At 41.4% G+C, this 14,319-nt stretch overlaps 2 protein-coding genes across 2 annotated transcripts; both read left to right on the top strand.

Moving 5' to 3' along the window:
* The first annotated feature begins 2,158 nt into the window (after positions 1-2,158).
* Positions 2,159-7,395, top strand: LOC123730427 (uncharacterized). Its single transcript, XM_082968719.1, has 3 exons — positions 2,159-2,992; positions 3,632-3,753; positions 4,049-7,395. The coding sequence occupies exon 3, from the start codon at positions 5,524-5,526 to the stop codon at positions 7,390-7,392; it is 1,869 nt and encodes a 622-aa protein (XP_082824845.1). The 5' UTR covers positions 2,159-2,992; positions 3,632-3,753; positions 4,049-5,523; the 3' UTR covers positions 7,393-7,395.
* LOC145863981 (uncharacterized) lies at positions 7,395-10,290 on the top strand. Its single transcript, XM_082968720.1, has 3 exons — positions 7,395-8,052; positions 8,638-9,457; positions 9,607-10,290. Exons 1-3 carry the CDS (start codon positions 7,419-7,421, stop codon positions 9,629-9,631), a joined length of 1,479 nt encoding a protein of 492 aa, XP_082824846.1. The 5' UTR covers positions 7,395-7,418; the 3' UTR covers positions 9,632-10,290.
* Positions 10,291-14,319: the final 4,029 nt, after the last annotated feature.

Genomic DNA, 14,319 nt, shown 5'->3' with positions numbered 1-14,319 from the left:
TTGCAGTAATTCTATTACAGATTCTTTGGTAATTCCGTTACCAATTTGGAATTACGAATTTGAACAACTTAATAACAAAGTTGATCTCAGAAAAATCACTATAAGTCATTTTTATCTCTACCATTTCTTTCATTATAATCCCTCCTCACTGAGGGAGAGAAATGTGAAAATACCTGAAAGTTATGTGGGTTTTTGGTAACGGAATTAAAAGGCACAAGGGAATTTTTCTGAAACTTAAAGAAGGTTAACTCTTTCTCTAAAACCAAATGTAAGTGTTGATATTAGTAGTCAGGGGTCTTAACGTCAACATGATTCTGTTTTTATGTAGTTCTGATATTGGACCTTTTTAGACTTTTTCTGGTGAGGTTTTCTAAGATCCCTTTTCCATCTGTTTACCCAGAAATCAAAGCCTTCACTGGTTGAAAAATGAATCTAGAGTTACATTTACCAAAAATATAGACTCTTAGATTTCATTTGACACCAAATTACACATGCTCCTATGAACATCACGTTGGTGCTCCTGGGTCCTTTTACATGGAAATGCCCTACTGTAACTCTAGTGATACAATCTATCCCCAACTAGTAATAAAGTGGTCGGGCTGGTTTGCCACTGGCCTCTCCAGCTTCAGGCTGAATCACACCCATGATGAGAGGAGGTTTACTGGAGACACAGGGAGAAACTACAGTCTGAATCACACCCATGATGAGAGAAGGTTTACTGGACACACAGGGAGAAACTACAGTCTGAATCACACCCATGATGAGAGGAGGTTTACTGGACACACAGGGAGAAACTACAGTCTGAATCACACCCATGATGAGAGGAGGTTTACTGGACACACATGGAGAAACTACAGTCTGAATCACACCCATGATGAGAGGAGGTTTACTGGACACACAGGGAGAAACTACAGTCTGAATCACACCCATGATGAGAGAAGGTTTACTGGACACACAGGGAGAAACTACAGTCTGAATCACACCCATGATGAGAGGAGGTTTACTGGACACACAGGGAGAAACTACAGTCTGAATCACACCCATGATGAGAGGAGGTTTACTGGAGACACAGGGAGAAACTACAGTCTGAATCACACCCATGATGAGAGGAGGTTTACTGGAGACACAGGGAGAAACTACAGTCTGAATCACACCCATGATGAGAGGAGGTTTACTGGACACACAGGGAGAAACTACAGTCTGAATCACACCCATGATGAGAGGAGGTTTACTGGACACACATGGAGAAACTACAGTCTGAATCACACCCATGATGACAGGAGGTTTACTGGACACACATGGAGAAACTACAGTCTGAATCACACCCATGATGAGACTACCTTTAAGGCTTAAAGGTTTGGTTAATGTTAGGGTTAAGGTTAAGGTTAGGGTCAGTTTTAGGTTTCAGGTTAGGGTCAGTTTTAGGTTTCAGGTTTTGGCCAGACGGGCTGTCAATGGGATGTTGGTCTGAAAAGTCCATTTAGTATCTCCCTTCTCAAACCTGTCCTCCCCCTAACCAGTTCATATCATGTATTCCACCACCAGCACACCTGATTCACTAATCAGAGGTTTGGATGATTAGTTGACCAGCGGTACAAAGTGGACTGGATCTAGGTGAACTATGTGGAGGGTCTTCCAGGGACAGTACAGTACAGACTGAGAAGATAACAACAGTGTAGTTTACTCAACTCATTCACACTATCATGATTATTGTTTAGAGAGAAGATCTGCACAAGGGCATAAATTGTAAGATATAGCAAGAGAGGAATATGGTGCAAGGTAGCCAAAGTGGAATCAAAAGTCATAGGCCTAATCATGGAACGTGACAACTTAACGGGCTATGCGCATCTCCCCAATAGCCTACAGACAACTTTCCTGAGTGCAATGTGATTAATGTGACAGATATGTACAGTATAATAAGCATAGTGAAGAAGGTAAAGATCCCACCTCTGACGCACAGCAGAGACATCGCTGCTGAGATTTCCCCTGGAGCAAGAGTCCCTCAACAATTTAAAAACACTCATTGCGTTTCAATGAATGTGCTCCCCAAACGCTTGTTGCATCGTAAACTATCCTCCCTCCCTTGGGACATTCAGAGGATGGATGATGCGCCGCTGCCATTTACTTGGATGAGAGGTTAGATGAACGCTCCTCCAGCTCACGATACGCAATGGTGGAGAACTACAGTGTGGTGATGTGTCGTTCACGAACGAACGGCTCTTTTTGAACGGATCTTTTTGTTGAACGTCGGGAACCGAAATGCATCGGTGAAAGATCCATTCATCTGGCTCTCTGATTTGCATACTGCTACTACTGCTTGTTGAGCTCAGATCAACGTTTTTCTGCAGATAAATTACAACATCATTGTCTAAAGGGGGTGAATCCTCACTGCAGAAACAATACATAGTGGGGAGAGCGGGTCAATCTGGTCCACGAGGATTTATTTCATGCTTAAAAACGAGTTCTTCAATTGTTGACGCGCATTTCAGAATCGGAACTTCATGTTAGCCTACCTTTTGGCTTTTACATTGAATATTTGGTGCCCAAGAGTTGTGATTGTATGTTTGTTTGTACAGTTATGGCTGTCCTGTTATTATTTTGTGTACTCACTAAACACCCACATTTGTATTTGTGTGGGAAATGTTTGTAGGCTATGGTTGCTGTTTGTATTTCATTGTACTTTAGGTCCATACAAAGAGAAATCACACAACATAGACTACCAAATAACCTTAGACAAAAATACACGAATTAAAAGTCGAGTGAAAATGGTTATAAATGTCTTTATCAATTATGAGTAGCTCAACAATATCGACTTTTCGACACTGATGCGCAGGAGAACCCCTAGCTGTCAATCAAGCAGGCGCGGTGAACCGATTATGACGCTCAAGCGTTTCAAATGACGCAACAATACAGCTCCAGACCAGAGAAAATTCATGCCAAAGATATTATTCGGTTCCACACTAAAACTGCGCTTTGACACGTGTGATTTGAGGTGAGTCTAATATTTACACAAGTTTACAATACATTAACCAACCGCTAGCCTACTTAGACTATAATTCTGTCATGGTAAGATAACACATGTGAAGGTGAACGTTAATGTATTTGAAATATTTTTTCTTTCTGACATTATAAAATACAATTATATCTTAGTTTTTTTCTGTTGCTATCAATCAGTCCATCTATATCTACTCTTCTGTCTGTCTTGCTGACTTATCTGTCTGTCTGTCGGACTATCTAGCCAGCATATGCCAGAAAGGTTCTTTCACACAGGCTCATATTCACAAAGTCTCATAGAAGGAGTGCTGATCAATAATCAGTTTTGTCTTTTAAATCAAACTGAATACGTTTTGATGGACGGGGGGATCTGATCCTAGATCAGCACTCCTACCCCTGAAACACTTTGTGAACACAATCCAGGTGTACTGTGATTATGAAGTTGTGATGAGATATTATTATATTACTTGTGCTGATGCATGATGGGTTGTAGGCTAGAGCTTGAGTACTGTAGTGTGTAGACTATTTCTGAATTAACTGACCTGGTGAGTAAATGTTGTGTACAATGGCCCCATCTAGTGACAGAAACATAGAAACACACATTGTTGCTGAACGAAGGCATCTCTTTATTTTCCAGAAATAAAACTTGTAGACCTTTACTACAGTCTCTGAGGAGATGGACACCTCTTCTTCTTCTGGACGATCTCCGTCTCCTACTGGGACTGTCTTCTTACCCCCTCCTATCATGTGGAACAGTCTGTAAGTCATTCATCACATAACCTAGCTCTGGTCCAGGGCATTATGTGCGGCTTGCTGAAGGAAGGCTCAGTGTCTGCAAGCTGTACGTAACGCCCTGGACCAGAGCTACACATTACCCACCTCTGGCCATCATGGACAGTCAACTCATTACATTCACGTACTGTAAGTTACAGTTGTGTGAGTTGTGTTATTAAAGACAGTTTAATTGCGCAGAGGTTTAGTTATTATTTTAACACTGTAATAAATTGTCTGAGTTCACTTCCTAAATAATGTGTTGACATTCCTTTGCTCCCAGCTACAAGCAGGCAGAGATGGAGGTTCAGTTCCTGAGAGAAGAGAAGAAGACCTGTACAGAGAAGGAAGCCCACATGCTTGAGTTGAGGGGGAAGGATCGAACGATCCGAAATCAGAAGAAGGAGATGGACAGACTTCAAGTGTGCCTCTGGGAGGAGGAAAAGAAGAAGAGGAATGGTGGAACGGAGAAGGACAAGATCATTGAACAATTACAGTCTGAGACAGACCATCTCAGATCCCTTTTAGAAGAGGTAAGGAGGAGAAGAAGAGTAGAAAGGGGTCTAATGAAAGAGTGGAAGGTTGAAATCCTGAGCCAGAGAGAAGCAGAGAGCCAGAGAGAGGCAGAGAGACAGAGGGAGGCAGAGAGACAGAGGGAGGCAGAGAGACAAAGAAAAGCAGAGAGAGGCAGAGAGACAGAGAGAGGCAGAGAGACAGAGAGAGGCAGAGAGACAGAGAGAGGCAGAGAGACAGAGGGAGGCAGAGAGACAGAGGGAGGCAGAGAGACAAAGAGAAGCAGAGAGACAGAGGGAGGCAGAGAGACAGAGGGAGGCAGAGAGACAGAGAGAGGCAGAGAGACAGAGGGAGGCAGAGAGACAGAGGGAGGCAGAGAGCCAGAGGGAGGCAGAGAGACAAAGAGAAGCAGAGAGAGGCAGAGAGACAGAGAGAGGCAGAGAGAGCCAGAGAGACAGAGGGAGGCAGAGAGACAGAGGGAGGCAGAGAGAGTCACAGAAGCGAAGGAGAACAAGAGAAAAATGCAGGAGATCAAGAGCCTCAAACATCTGCTGGAGCTACTGATGGTGGATCTACAACTGGCCCACGTAAGACACGTCATTGTTATTATTAAAAGGCAGTGTATATTTACCCAGCTGAAAATGAATCGTGGCGGACAGCGGTACGCTAACCAAATGTTAACTTTTATGCCTTCCCTTAACGTTAACCCTTACCTTGACCTCACTGAAACTATACATAACCTTTACCTTAACCCAACCCTAGGTCCTGAACCTAACCTTCATTTATCTCAACCCCTATGCCTTTCTTCTGCCGGTTGAATATCCACTTCCTTATTAACATCATTACTGTTGTTGTTGTTGATAACTGTATGTGTGCAGGTTGTAAATAATTGCATTAGTGAAACATCATTTGTAGGAGTAATTTCTACAAGCATAAACATCAGAGGCAACATTGTTGTAACATCACACAAATTGCAACGGGAATTTCTCAAACCCCTAACTGAATGGGCAAGCTAGTTGTGTGTTTGTATTTGTCCATAAAATGTCTCATAATTCTTTCAAACATGTCAATACATTAATTGACAATGAATTGTCCAGATGAATTGATCAAAATAACCCTGCTATTGATGTTGTCCAGTGTTTGATTCAATTACCTAGGTCTAGGTTGTATTTCTATGTATCATTCTCTGCAAATCCTTTGAAAGTATGTCTTGGTCATAGATTATCACTAATTTCACCTTTTAAAATGAAGCAAGAGATAGAGAGATTGAGGCTATGGCAGAAAGTCATGGAGGATCAGCGACCAAGACTGGCCTGGAACAACAAACCTATTGAGACAGAAAGAGAGAGGGAAAGAGAGAGGGAAAAAGAGAGAGAAAGGGAGATGGAAAGGGAGAGAAAAGCAGAATTGGAAAGACAAGAAATGAAGAAGAAAGTGAAACAGGCAGAAGAAACGATAAAAGCGTTAGAACGAGAGATTGAGAGATTGAAAGAGATTGAAAAGGAGATAATATTTGAAAGAGGAAGAGACATGCGTATTGCAGAGAATGAGAAAGTCAAACTGGTTAACGAAAAGGCAAAAGAGTTAGAGAGAGAAGTTGAGAGACTGAAAGAAGATATGACAACAAAAGAAATGCAATACAAAATCAAATTTGAAAGAGCGAAAGAAGCGTATAGAAGACAGAATGAGAGAGTGAAACAGGTTAACCAAAATGTACTAGTGTTAGACAGAGAGGTTGCGAGAATGAAAGAAGAGATTAGATTGAAAGATGAGACTGAACCAGAGAGAACATTTGATAGAGACAGAGAGAGAGAAAATGATTGGAGACGAAGAGAAGAGGAGATGAAAAATAGAGTGGAGAGAGAGATGGAGATGGAGACAGCCCTCATCAATGACAAAAAGACGTCTGAATTGGAGGAAGTCTTCAAGAAAATCAAGGAACAGCTGATAGAATTAGAAAATATGGAAACAGACAAAAATCTATGGAAACAGAACCAAATGGACATGGAGGAGAAGATGGAGGGTGAGAACAACAAACAGAAAGATGTAGAAAGAAAGAGAATGGAGACAATACCAAAACAGAGACAACAAGAAGATGAGAAGAAGAAGGAGATGGAGAGAGAAGAAGAAGAGGAGGAGAGACACAAACAGAAGCAAATAGAGATGGAAGAGGAAGAACGAGAGAGGGAGAAAGAGAGACAGAGACAGATCAAAAGAAAGAGAATGGAGAAGAGACAGAAACATTTGGAAAGAGAAGAAGAGAGACAGAGAGAGATTGAAAGAGAGCTTAAAGAAGAAAGATGTAAACAGAAGAAAATAGAGATGGAAGAGAAAGAAAGAGAAGAAGAGAGACAGAGAGAGATTGAAAGAGAGAATGATGAAGAAATATGTAAACAGAAGCAAATAGAGATGGAAGAGAAAGAACGAGAGAGGGAGAAAGAGAGACAGAGAGAGATTGAAAGAGAGAATGAAGAAGAAAGATGTAAACAGATGCAAATAAAGATGGAAGAGGAAGAACGAGAGAGGGAGAAAGAGAGACAGAGAGAGATTGAAAGAGAGAATGATGAAGAAATATGTAAACAGAAGCAAATAGAGATGAAAGAGACAGAACGAGAGAGGGAGAAGGAGAGACAGAGAGACATCAAAAGAAATAGAATGGAGAAGAGACAAAAAAGTATGGAAAGAGAGCAAGAGAGACAGAGGGAAATCGATGAGAAAGAGAGACTTAGAGAGATGGGAGAGAAAGAGAGACGACAACAACAAGAGGAGAGAAAGAGAAAGTTTGAGAGAGATCAAGAAGAAGATATATGGAAACAGAAGCAAATTGACATGGAGAAGGAGGGAAGAGAGAGGGAGAACAAGATACAGAGAAAGATAGAAGAGATACACAGACGACAACAAGAGGAGAGACAGAAACAAATGGAGAAAGAGAAAGAAAGGGAGAAAGACAATGAGAATCAGGGAGAGATGGAATTAAAAGATCAGCAACAGAAAAAGATGGAGAAAGAAAATATGATTATGAGAGATAGGGAGGAAGCAGGAAGAACAAATGAGGGGCAGAATGAACTGGAGATAGAACAGGAGAGAGAGAGATGGAAGAAAAGCAGGAAGTGATTATTAAGAAAGCAGAGGAAGAGTACATGGAACGAGAAGAGAGAGGAAAGGAAGTAAGCATGAAGAAAGATGTAGTAGTTAATGTTAAAGCTAAAGCACGGGAAGTCTTCAATAGACGTAAAGAGAGGAGGTTAGAAGTGTTGAAGGGGGAACGAGAACACATAGAAAGAGGACAACAAATCAGGAGGGAGAAGGAGGAAAGACGGCTGGAGATGGAAAGAAAACAGGAGAGGGCAAGACAACAAGAGGAGCAGGATAAAAAACGAGAGATTGGAATTGCCAGACAGAAAGAAATGTTCAGACTAAGAGAAGAGGAGAGGCAGAGAGAGGAAAAGAGAGAGGAGGAGAGAAAGAGAGCCATTGAAGGCCATTTAGCTTTAATCAGAGAGAGAGAGAACATCATAAAGGCAAACATAAGAGAGGAGATGTCAGAAGAGGAAAGAAGAGAGATCCCTGGGAATTACAAGATGGGTGAGACAGAGAACAGTGAAGAGGAGGAGGAGAAGGAAGATGACAAGGAGGACATTCTCCCACCTGATAAAAGTATCCGAAGGAGAGCTGTGGACTGGGTGAATAAGAAGTGGGAGAAGAGGAACCTCAAAAAGATGGAGAGAACGTATCAGAGAGAGGCTGAGGAGGGCTATAAGATCGTCCACATAGGTAAGACCTGTTTTACCTCTGCTTATGACATCATCCTCTTTAGTCTCCTCTACACACATAAGTTCCACACCAGTCATCATGTTGCATCATTGTTTCAATATAAAACTACTGTCCAAAGAATATGTTAGCTGACATGGCTAATTGAGTGACTGACTGACATAACAAGAAAAATACTGCTGATGTAACAACCACGTTTTTAAATGATACCTTATGTCATCTACTAGTCTAACTCTCAAGACTAAGTAGAGACCCAGAAAGAGTTCCTAAAAAACACACACAAAAAAGGCTTTTGGGGGGGTCGGGGGGCCCCTAGTTGCCATGGAGCCCTAAGCTATCACATAGGCCCTGGCTCTATACAAGGAATAGGTGCCATTTGGGACTCATGTTCAACTTAGGGTCAGGTCAATTCGGGATGGGAATTATTGCACTTCATTGACAAATTCTATGCCTTGCTCAATTGAAAAGATTAAAGAATCCTTGAGATCAAATTGTGTTTTCTATTCTTAATTCCCTGTGTCCATTACATTTAAGTTGATACCAGATCCACTAAGTTGAATGTGAATTCTACTTCTTCTCCCCTCCCAGCCATCCCTGGACACACAAGGCTAACATCCACCATGACCCGGGCAGAGAGAGAGAGGGAGAAGAGGAAGGAGCTGCTGAAGGATGAGGAGAGAAGGAAGAAGTTGGAGGATTTCAATAAGCAGTGGAGAGAGCAGTCCCTGCTTAAAAAAAGGACTCATCAGAAACTGAAGGATGAGAGGGAGAGGATGAAGGAAAAATTCCTGGAACAGATGAATCTGGAGGCTGATGCTCAAATCAACACCCGGTGTCCAACCACCCAACACAGCCACGATTCCAACCACGGTCAGGCATTGCCCGGATGGGCCACAGGCCAACAGGTAAGCCAAGAGCCTGTTGGATCTGGAGATGGCCAGCAGGAGGGGCCAAGGAGGCAGCAGGCATGGGCAGAGAACCAGGAGTGGAGTTCAGAGAACCAGCAGGAGTGGCCAGAGAACCAGCAGGAGTGGCCAGAGAACCAGCAGGAGTGGCCAGAGAACCAGCAGGAGTGGCCAGAGAACCAGCAGGAGTGGCCAGAGAACCAGGAGTGGAGTTCAGAGAACCAGCAGGAGTGGCCAGAGAACCAGCAGGAGTGGCCAGAGAACCAGCAGGAGTGGCCAGAGAACCAGCAGGAGTGGCCAGAGAACCAGCAGGAGTGGCCAGAGAACCAGCAGGAGTGGCCAGAGAACCAGCAGGAGTGGCCAGAGAACCAGCAGGAGTGGCCAGAGAACCAGCAGGAGTGGCCAGAGAGCCAGCAGCTGGAAGCTCCAGAAGAGGCTGAAACATCAGAGCCAACCTCCAAGAACAAGAAAAGGCCAAGCATCTGGAAGAGAATTAAGATGAGGTAAATAATGTTTAAACATGTATTCATGTTACACTGTTTATATATATGTTGTCACTTTAAAATGACATTATCCAAATGTGAGGGTTTAGTGTACATGCAACACACATGTAAATATATAGATACTTACCTGTCTCTGTGATGTCTTACAGCATTCCTGACGTGCTGTCTGCCTAGAGCTGGAACTCGATGAAGCCACAGTTCCACTGAGGTTACGTTGGTAATTAAAAGTGTCGCCCAATAATTCCTCCTCCTCTTTAAGTCATCAAGCCACATTTCCTCCACAAAACATTATATTCTCCTCAAGCCAGAAAGTGTCCTCTTTATCAAGGCAACAAACCATCTAAGGTCAGTGACTCTCCTCCCCAGAGCAGAGTTTCTCATCTTTATCCAAGTTGAATTCATCACTGCTCACCACCTCTACTGTCCTAGAAAATATCCCAAATGGACATGGTTTAAACAGAAGTCCTCCCCTCAGACCAGTGGCTCCACAGACCAGAGTTTCTCATCTTTATTCAAGTTGAATGCAACTCTGATCATTTCCACCACCTCACCTGTTAAGGGGAGGTGCTGAAAAGGAGGTCTGGGAGGAGGTCTGCAGGTAGCCTGGACCGGACCGGTAGCAGCTAAGTTGCTGGCTCCATCCCCGGGCAGAGCTGCTCAAGTCAGGCCAGTGATGTTTGTTGATGTCATTTTCGTTAGCAAAGTTGTACGCTTTAATAAAAGCAGTTATTAAAAAAGCAATATTGTTGTTACGGTGTGGATTGTTATTTATTAGAATTGAAACATCCAGTAGTCATGGTAGATGTTAGACTTTCAATGAGACACCTCTATACACATCCATTTTAGACCATAGGAGAAATATCAGATTGAAATACCTTCTCTAAGAATCTGAGGAGAGAGCAACAGTAGACGCATCGTTAGCTCTCCCACCTCCAGTTCAGTTCTTGGGTCATTCCACCAATTGAGTACCTTTTGGGGAGTGTAGCTTTTATTTAACCTAATTCTAACATTCTTAGGTAACAGGGTTGATGTGTTATAATTCACCCACCCAGTGGTGATTGTAGCATGTAAATCTTGGTGGGGAAAACTCCCCAAAAATGTTTTAGATACATGCCAGCAAAGCCACTACACAACACAACACTAAACAATACATTCATTGCACTATAACTTTGACAAACGGTGCCCACAAACTGTTAGGGTCTACATAAAGCTGTCCCAACAGCAGAGCTTTCTTTTCAGCACCATGGAGTGAAACCTTTTAAAGAACATAGCTGATATGGCTGACACAAATGTGGTTTCTACTGACAGTTGAGATGTACAAACTATGGCATAAGGGGACAATGAGTGGATAAGAGGCAATCCGTAATTTAATGAAGACATTAATGAGAGAGCTAGGATGGATGTAGTCAATATATATAGTCTACATGTGCACCACCAAGTCAGAGCAGTAGGCTAAGTTATGAGAGGGGAAAGGGACAAAATGATTAGGGTAAGGCACATGGGCTACTAACAGCTTACTACACAACATACACTTAGTATTACTTTCTTAGCTACAGAATGCATATCTCCCTGGCATATTACATCATTTATAGAGCAGCATACAATATATTTTTGGACTCTGTGCTCACTTGAACAGGAAGGTGTCGCGGCGGTTTGTCATCAAAATTTGTCATCAAAGTCTGGCATTTTCTGGATTTATGGTGCTTTCAAGACAACTGGGAACTATGAAAAAACAAGGTTGAATCATGAAGTCAGTGATCTTCAGGTCAGAGCACAAGAAAGAGGCCTGAGTTCCCGACTTGGAATTCCGAGTTGGATGAACATTCAAAACCCTTTTTCCCAGTCAGAGTTCCCAGTTGTCTTGAACTTCTGAAGTCTAAGATTTCCCAGTTCCGAGTTTCCAGTTGTTTTGAATGCGGCAGAAGTCATGCTGAATAGCAGGCTAGTGATTGCTTTGTTAAGCTTGCAGTTAGCCACTGTTTCCTTCCCAACCACTCATTGCTGAATTTGCGATTTCCAACTTTTTGTGTTTATTTGGAATGGTTGATGACCACTGATACTTTTTATTGATAATTGCTCTTCATATGACAAGGATTGAAAAGCATTTGCTAGTAGATTGTTGACTGGATGCATGATGATGACTGCTAGCTTGGTAGCTATGATTTTGAAAATATGATGTTGATCCAATCACGGCGCAACCAGAGAACATTACCAACCCCTACGCTCCGTATTTTTCGCTGGCTGCCCCACCACCACAGAAAGCACTAAGCTAGGCTGAAACACCTGCATTTATGAGCTGCCTTACTCAAGAAAGCAAAAGAGAGACCATGTCTGTATGCGGCTTTATTAACTGGATGATTAAAAAAAAAAATTACATTGTTTGCAAACTGATATGTGACACATATTAATGCCAAAATAACATGCAAAACAGGCAACATATATATATATTTGCTAAACACGTGGGGCTCAAAACAGGTGGGGCTCCGCCCCACCTGCCCTAAACGACGGCTCGCCACTAACAATACTATAATCAAAGATGATTCTATGATGAATACATTATTATTAAAAGATGAGCTCACCGTTTTTATTGGTGAATCAAAATTGGATGATTCAATCATACAGTGTTTTACAGCGGTGAAGTTAGCTTTATATTAAAGATTCAGACTTTGCTCTTCAATACCTCTTCAACGGAACATGCAAGTGATGACTAGGCTACTGGGGGTGACGGGTAGCCTAGTGGTTAGAGTGTTGAGCCAGTAACCAAAAGGTTGCTAGATAGAATCCCAGAGCTGACAGGGTAAAGATCTGTCATTCCTCCCCTGAACAAGGCAGTTAACCTACTGTTCCTAGGCCATCGTTGTAACTAATAATTTGTTCTTAACTTCATTAGGGTTGGGGGCTCTATTTTCACCTCCAGATAAAAAGGGTATCCAAAGTAAACTGCCTGCTACTCAGGCCCAGAAGCTATGATATGCATATAATTGGTAGATTTGGATAGAAAACACTCTAAAGTTTCCAAAACTGTGTCTGTGTCAAAATAATGTCTGTGAGTATAACAGAAGTGATATAGCAGGCAAGAACCTGAGAAAAATCCATCCAGGAAGTGGATGTGGAGTCTTGTGAGTTCAACCATATGAAGACCATCAAAGGTAAGTGATTCATTTTATCACTATTTCTGACTTGTGTAACTCCTATACTTGGTTGGTAACTGTTTGTAATGATTTGTCTGCTGGGCGCTGTTCTCAGATAACTGCATGGTATGCTTTCGCCATAAAGCCTTTTTGAAATCTGACACCGTGGTTGGATTAACAAGAAGTTAATCTTTAAACCGATGTATAACACTTGTATGTTTTATGAATTTTTATAATGAGTATTTCTGTTTTTGAATTTGGCGCTCTACATTTTCACTGGATGTTGGCCAGGTGGGACGGTAGCGTTTAACTGACTTGCCTAGTTAAATAAAGGTTAAAATATATAAATTTACATTTTAGTCATTTAGCAGACGCTCTTATCCAGAGCGACTTACAGTAGTGAATGCATACATAATTATTTTATTTTTCTCCGTACTGGTCCCCCGTGGGAATCGAACCCACAACCCTGGCGTTGCAAACACCATGCTCTACCAACTGAGCCACACGGGACAATGTAATATTCTAAATCGGCTGATGATAGTGAATAAGTTAAACCTCTTGTTTTTCCAATTCGGTGTCATATTTACTTTTTGGAGGTGAAATGTAGCTAAAAATGTGCTATCCTCTGCTCAGAGGGTTAAGGAACCGTCTTAAAACTGCAACGCATACAATTAATTGCCTGTAAATGAAAAATATCAATACCTTCTCAACTACATGACATAGAGATCTCAAACAAATTTGACACTGTAAAGAGACCTTTTCTCTCGAATGCAATTAGTTAAAAAAAAATTATTTCTATAAAATATACAAAATGTTCAATAAATCACTTTACATAAAAGTACTTCAAAAAAACACCAATATCTTCCACCCCATATGACTTTCATGAATACAACCAACTGTTATTGGTTAAGGGCCTCATCCCTCCAATCCACATTAATTACTTTTGTATTTTCTTACTTGAAGAATTTTCTAGCAATTTAAATTCAGTTTACAAAAAAAAATCTACTTTTTTACAAATATTAATTAAATTTGCATGAATAATGCTTTAAAATGTCAATAGATTCCACCCCATGTGACGTTCATGAGTAAAACTAACTGTGATTGGTTCAGGCACCTCATCCCTCCAATCAATAGCAATTACTTTTGTATTTTTTGACTTGGTGATATTCTACCAACTTAAATTGACTTTACATTAAATATAATTCCTTAAAACATCAATAGCTTCCACCCTATATTACTTTAATGAATACAAACAACTGTCATTGTTTCAGGAACCTCATCCCACAAATAAATGTCAATTACTTTTTGTCTTTGTTTTACTTTATTTATTTTTTATTTACCATAGAACACATAGTCCCTCGTTGATTATCCCTGACATAACTTTATGAGCTGGATTTGCCTTTCTTTGCAACAGTGGAAGCTGCTGAGGAGACAAAGGCTCCTAATAATGGTTGGAATGGAGTCAATGGAGTGGTATCAACCCATCAAAGATGTGGTTTCCATGTGTTTGATACCACTCAATTGACTTCATTCCAGAAATTATTATGAGCTGTCCTCCCCTCAGAAGCCTCCACTGCTTTGCAGTTAGTTTGTTCGTTTTCAGTTGTTAGCATTTAACTAACAGCGTCTATGTGAATTTCCTATTAATTCAGTTACGTAATGTGCAAAAGTGCAATATGACTCTGAAAATATTGAGGTAACATGGTTAACTACATTGTCCATGAGTTTGGT

This window comes from Salmo salar, chromosome 24 (assembly GCF_965601325.2).
Source record: "Salmo salar chromosome 24, fSalSal1, whole genome shotgun sequence".
NCBI lineage: Eukaryota > Metazoa > Chordata > Actinopteri > Salmoniformes > Salmonidae > Salmo > Salmo salar.
This window is presented reverse-complemented; position numbering and strand designations above follow the sequence as displayed.

Coding starts and splice junctions, on each gene's coding strand:
- LOC123730427 (XM_082968719.1), top strand. CDS start 5,524: ATGAAGCAAGAGATAGAGAGATTGAGGCTATGGCAGAAAGTCATGGAG.
- LOC145863981 (XM_082968720.1), top strand. CDS start 7,419: ATGGAACGAGAAGAGAGAGGAAAGGAAGTAAGCATGAAGAAAGATGTA. Junction 8,053..8,637: donor CTATAAGATCGTCCACATAG/GTAAGACCTGTT, acceptor CTCCCCTCCCAG/CCATCCCTGGACACACAAGG. Junction 9,458..9,606: donor TGGAAGAGAATTAAGATGAG/GTAAATAATGTT, acceptor GATGTCTTACAG/CATTCCTGACGTGCTGTCTG.